This window comes from Seriola lalandi, unplaced genomic scaffold (genome assembly GCF_002814215.2).
Source record: "Seriola lalandi dorsalis isolate HSWRI2012SDOR001 ecotype SW California unplaced genomic scaffold, Sedor1 jcf7180002054582, whole genome shotgun sequence".
Lineage (NCBI taxonomy): Eukaryota > Metazoa > Chordata > Actinopteri > Carangiformes > Carangidae > Seriola > Seriola lalandi.
Window position 1 is genome coordinate 579,306 of NW_019525135.1, and position 4,771 is coordinate 584,076.

General features: G+C 45.0%; 1 protein-coding gene across 4 annotated transcripts in view; it reads right to left on the reverse strand.

The window, feature by feature from the left end:
* slit2 (slit homolog 2 (Drosophila)) overlaps positions 1-2,092 on the reverse strand; it is a 92,823-nt gene extending 90,731 nt beyond the window's left edge. For 3 of the 4 annotated variants that reach the window (XM_023418468.2, XM_023418467.2, XM_023418465.2), the window contains exons 1-2: positions 1,127-2,092; positions 124-195 (exon numbers count right to left, since the gene is read on the reverse strand). In XM_023418468.2, coding sequence (XP_023274236.1) covers positions 124-195; positions 1,127-1,335 — 281 coding nt within the window. In that variant the 5' untranslated portion in view covers positions 1,336-2,092. The remainder of the gene's footprint in view (positions 1-123; positions 196-1,126) is intronic. The other variant, XM_023418469.2, reaches the window with a different exon arrangement.
* Positions 2,093-4,771: the final 2,679 nt, after the last annotated feature.

The following is a 4,771-nucleotide window of genomic DNA, read 5'->3' on the forward strand; positions in this document are numbered from 1 at the left end:
GTGGGGTGGGGGGAGGAAATGCAAGGTGCTGCTTGTCAGAGCTGTACGTGAGAGTATTTTTATTTTCGCTTAAATGAGGAGAGAAAAGAAAGGAGAAAATAAAACAGATAAAAAGCCACTTACAACACTCGCAGATGCCTCAGTCCTGCAAAATCCGTCTTGGTGATTTTAGTGAGGTTGTTTGCATTCAGATCCCTAGATGGAGAAATGGGCAAAGAAGACAATGTCAGTACATGAGATTGATATGGTAATAAAACAAGGACAAAGCAGGTGAGCAGGTCTGCTGAACAGATTTTTTTTTTTGTTGAAACTTGATGTGGCGGGGCCAATGCAGAATTTGTCATTTGAGCTGCTGCTGTTGCGCTATACCGGGTAAATTTTAATTTCATGAAGGGGTCTTTGCCTAATAAAATACGACCTTTTCTTTTTAAAACTCAAAGCCACTTGTGCAAATCCGTTTTTGATTAACTTGCTGGTCTCCAGACAAACCGATGTGGTCTACGGAGGCTGTGCTAATGCAACAGTGCGAAACCACCAACACAACCACAGCAGTGCCCCTAACTTCAGCTCCGCGATCAGCACTAACATGTCCTCACATCTCAAGCAATTACAAATCTAGTGGGGTTTTTTTATTATCAGTTTTATTTAGGTGAAAGCAGCGTGAGCCTAAAGTGTAGTTGTTGTTTTTTTTTTTTGACATGTTAGTTCAAATGTAAAGCTCTGTGCTGTTAAGATGCGGTCCCCATGGAAAAAAACCCCTCTTAATATGCTGTCAGCATTCAGTTTAGGAGGATGAAATGTACAAATGTAACATCTAGAGTTGTAATTACAATTTTAGGAACAGTATAAGATCATAAAAAACACTGCTGGCGATATCAAACACCAGACAGTGTGATGAAATTGCCGTAAACTCTTTAAACCCCTCCAGAGAATCACAGCTTTATCAAAAACACCTTAAGTAGGATCAGGTTAGTGCACAGTTGTTACTCAGCATTATTCACACACACAGAAATAGGTCATATTCTAGTGATTTTCCTTGTGAAAGGTGTCCAGATTGTTGGGACACCTGGGTTGCGCAGATAAAATCCAAACTGCGCTTTAGGGGCTTTCACCCCTCGGTACTTACAGTCTCTCTGTGTTGCGGGGTATGTTCCTAGGCACGCTGCGGAGCCCTTGGCCGTGACAGTCCACTGTAGTACCGGTGCAGGAACACTGGGCCGGGCAGGGCTGGCCGTCCGCTCCGCTGGACAGGACCAGGACCAGAACAGCCACCAGCAGCCCTAGTGCAGTCGCCGGGGAGCGGCCAGGGCCAACGGGGCTCGGAGCTCCCACCATCACTGCGGCAAGTGGGGGCCAATATGAGACCCACAAAAACACTGGGAAAATACAAGGGCGTTAAAAAAAAAAAAAGCTCTGAAATCCCTGAAAGAGCTCACCAAACTCTGCACGCAACGGGATGCCGTCCTCCTTCTCGCTGTCCTCCCTTTTTTCAGACGTGCGTTTCTGAAATTTCTCGTTCTGAATTTACATTTGGGTCTTCTTAGAGGGGCTACGATGTGTGGAGGCTGTGAGCCGGGAGTTTGGTCCCCCTGGGCAGGGAGAGGGGAGGTCGACGAGGCGGTGGACCGGCTCTCTCGTTGCGCTACAGCGGCGCAAACTTCCACATGTCCCCGGCATGCGGTGCCCAAATCCCCCCGGTGCGTGTTGTGTGTCTGTGAATGTAAATGTGAGTGCGCGGAACCAAGCCAGTGAAGCACTTCGATCCTTGACCTGATCCAGAGAAACACACTCTCTCACACACACTTTAGTGCGTGCACACACACTCCAGGTGAGGCTGTCTTGGTGGTTATTAATTCACAACACGCGTCCGGCGAGGAAGCAGCGGCTGCGCTCGGTTTTCCCCAAAGCTCAGCAGAGGTCACCGTGTTGGAGATTTATTGATTCCGATCATTTATCAATTGCCGGTCAGTGGCAAGGGTGTAGGCAATGTGAGTCAGGAAAAAAAAGCCCCGTGAAAGACCAGCGCGCAATACTATAATCCAACTCTGCGTGGTGCGTCAAAGCGCTGCTCCCGAGAGTGTGTGATAGGGAGAGAGAGAGGGAGAGGGAGAGAGCAAGAGAGGGAGAGAGCGAGAGAGAGAGAGAGAGAGAGAGAGAGAGAGAGAGAGAGAGAGAGAGACAGACGGGAGCGGGCACGTCTGCTACTGCGTCTATCCAGGCAACTCTCTCTCTTTCTTTCTCTCTCCCTCTCTTTCTCACACACACACACACACACACACACACACACACACACACGCACACACAGACACACACACGCACACACACCCGCACGCACGCACTGCGTTTTCCCTCAAGGTAGCAGCAGGTTTCCAACTGGCCGTCTGTCAAACAGCAACAGTTTGGTCTCGGAAGGGGACTCTCATTCTCACTGCAGTGTCCCGGTCACCTGACGCCTTATTTCTCTGGCCTCAGGAAGGCGACAGAGCTTCTTATTGAAATCTGGTGTGGAAAATAGCGGAGACCCCATCTGATTCTTCAATTTCCACGGCTGAAGAAAGTATGAAGTGCTGCATTTATTACATACCCCTGTCGTTGTTTTTTTGCAGTTATAGTCTCCATTGTTCAGTTAAAGGACGCATTTAAAGGACACCTGTCTCCTGATGGACAAACACTTGCTGTTAATGGGATCACATCGCCCTCTGCAACTTTCATATCCAGAGTAACTGCAGTGGATTTGAAAACTCAAATGAAGTTATCTGTAATCGTTATAAATAGATTTTTCTTTCAGTTTCAATTAACAAATGCTACAGTTGGCAGCAGCTTCATAAATTAAGAATTATGAGTTGCCGGAAATTAAAGCATTAGGTTTACTGAGGAGACATTGTAGTATATGCTGCAGACTTTCCAGAGCTCATAAGTCTTCCTTCCTCTTGTTTTGGATGATGATCAATAAATGTTAAAAGCAACAGAACAAAATAGCAACGACTGAAGGCAAAGCACACAGATTGCATCTACAATATACGATGAGTACTAATAAGTTACTATAACAACATGAGGACTACAGAAGAAAACATCCCCAACATAAGTTAATCATTATTCAATACCAGAACTATTTACTACAGGTAGGCCAACTGCATACTGACTATAACATTGTTATTCACAATATACATTTACTAATAGTGTATTTTAGTCATTTTTTCAGGCCAACAAGAGGTCAGTTGTGTGACTGTTTGTATCTGTTGTTTCATTATGGCTTGTACTTGCTGTAATTTATGAAATCTAGATTTTACATAGACGGATATTTAATGTTAAAATGAAAAAGAATGGAACACCACTCAACATTTATTGCTTGTGCAGTCGCCGCCCCTGTGATTGACAAGCACAGGACAAATGTATTTTAAAAGAAAGTTGTTTGCAAAAGCAATAGTATGGAATATTTTTTAAAATAGATATCATTACATGTAAGTAACACTCAATGGGCTGCCTATATCTCGCATCTTAGAGCTGTTGAGCCTTCAAGCCTCCTTGAACAGTTTAAACAGTTCTGTTATGGTCTTGATGCTGTGGAATATAGACAGTGGTACAGCCGTCCTCCACAATCGAAACTTTTAGGTCCCTCCTCAAAGGCTGTTTTTATTTATTTGCATTTTATGTCCCAGTGTGCGTGAGATGTATTTTATGAATAAAGTGACTTCAATGGATAAAGCAACTTTGCCACTAAATGCCAGTCCTCACTGGATCTACACCGTTTGACTACATGAGCATTACAGGAATATTTCAGTGATACTTCATTATGGGTCAGCGATATCTCAAGGAGATGACGAATCTGTGGTGAAGCCTGTCTTCCTCTCCGTCTCTCTCGCTCTCTTGATCCCTCTCTGGCTCCCAAGACAGAAGACAAACAGCTGTGTGTGATTGTAATGCTGATGTGTGCTGTGTGTGTGTGTGTGTGTGTATGTGTGTGTGTGTGTATGTGTGTGTTTGACTCCCCCTCTCCCCTGCATCTCCAATCCTACCCCTCACACAAACACACACTCACACAGTCCCTCACACACATACGGTCGACTTAGAGAGTGAGGAAATACATCCCACAGCAAATTTGACATCTTTTTCTCTTCTTTCTTGTGAGGAGGGGTGGATGAAGTAAAGGCAGAATTCTAATATGTCTTAAGAAAGGGGAGGAGGCAGACATGTGGAGGAGACAGACGGGGAGGAGAAGGAGGAGAAGGGCAGAGGCTGGTCATTGATGGTGGTGTATCATAGCTGAAGTGAGGGGACAGGGAAAAGAAGAAAGAAAGCAGAGGGGAGGAGATGGAGGGTGACCATTATCTCCTGCAATACAAGGAGGCTTCAGGGCACATGGCCTGTTTAGACACCGCTTTACCTGACCTGCCCTCACCTTACACACACACACACACACACACACACACACACACACACACACACACACACACACACACACCTCAGTGGTTATGGATTACACCTAAAGCCCAGACAAAGCTTATTTGACTCTTACCTGACCTGGAAAGTGCAGACTCAGCATCTTGTTTGCCAGCTGTTTACACTTCTGTAAGTGATCAGAAAAAGTTTGTCATTTCTTTCCAATTCCAAAAGCAGTCCAGTCATTTCATGTACAGAGCCCAAACTCACAAATTTATCCCAAAGAGCGTCATAATCTGTACAACACACGACTCTGTTTGTCGTTAGACCCTTGTCTCAAAAAACAACCAAAACAAAAAACACACCTTCTAACAGAAAGTTAAAAAGGAGA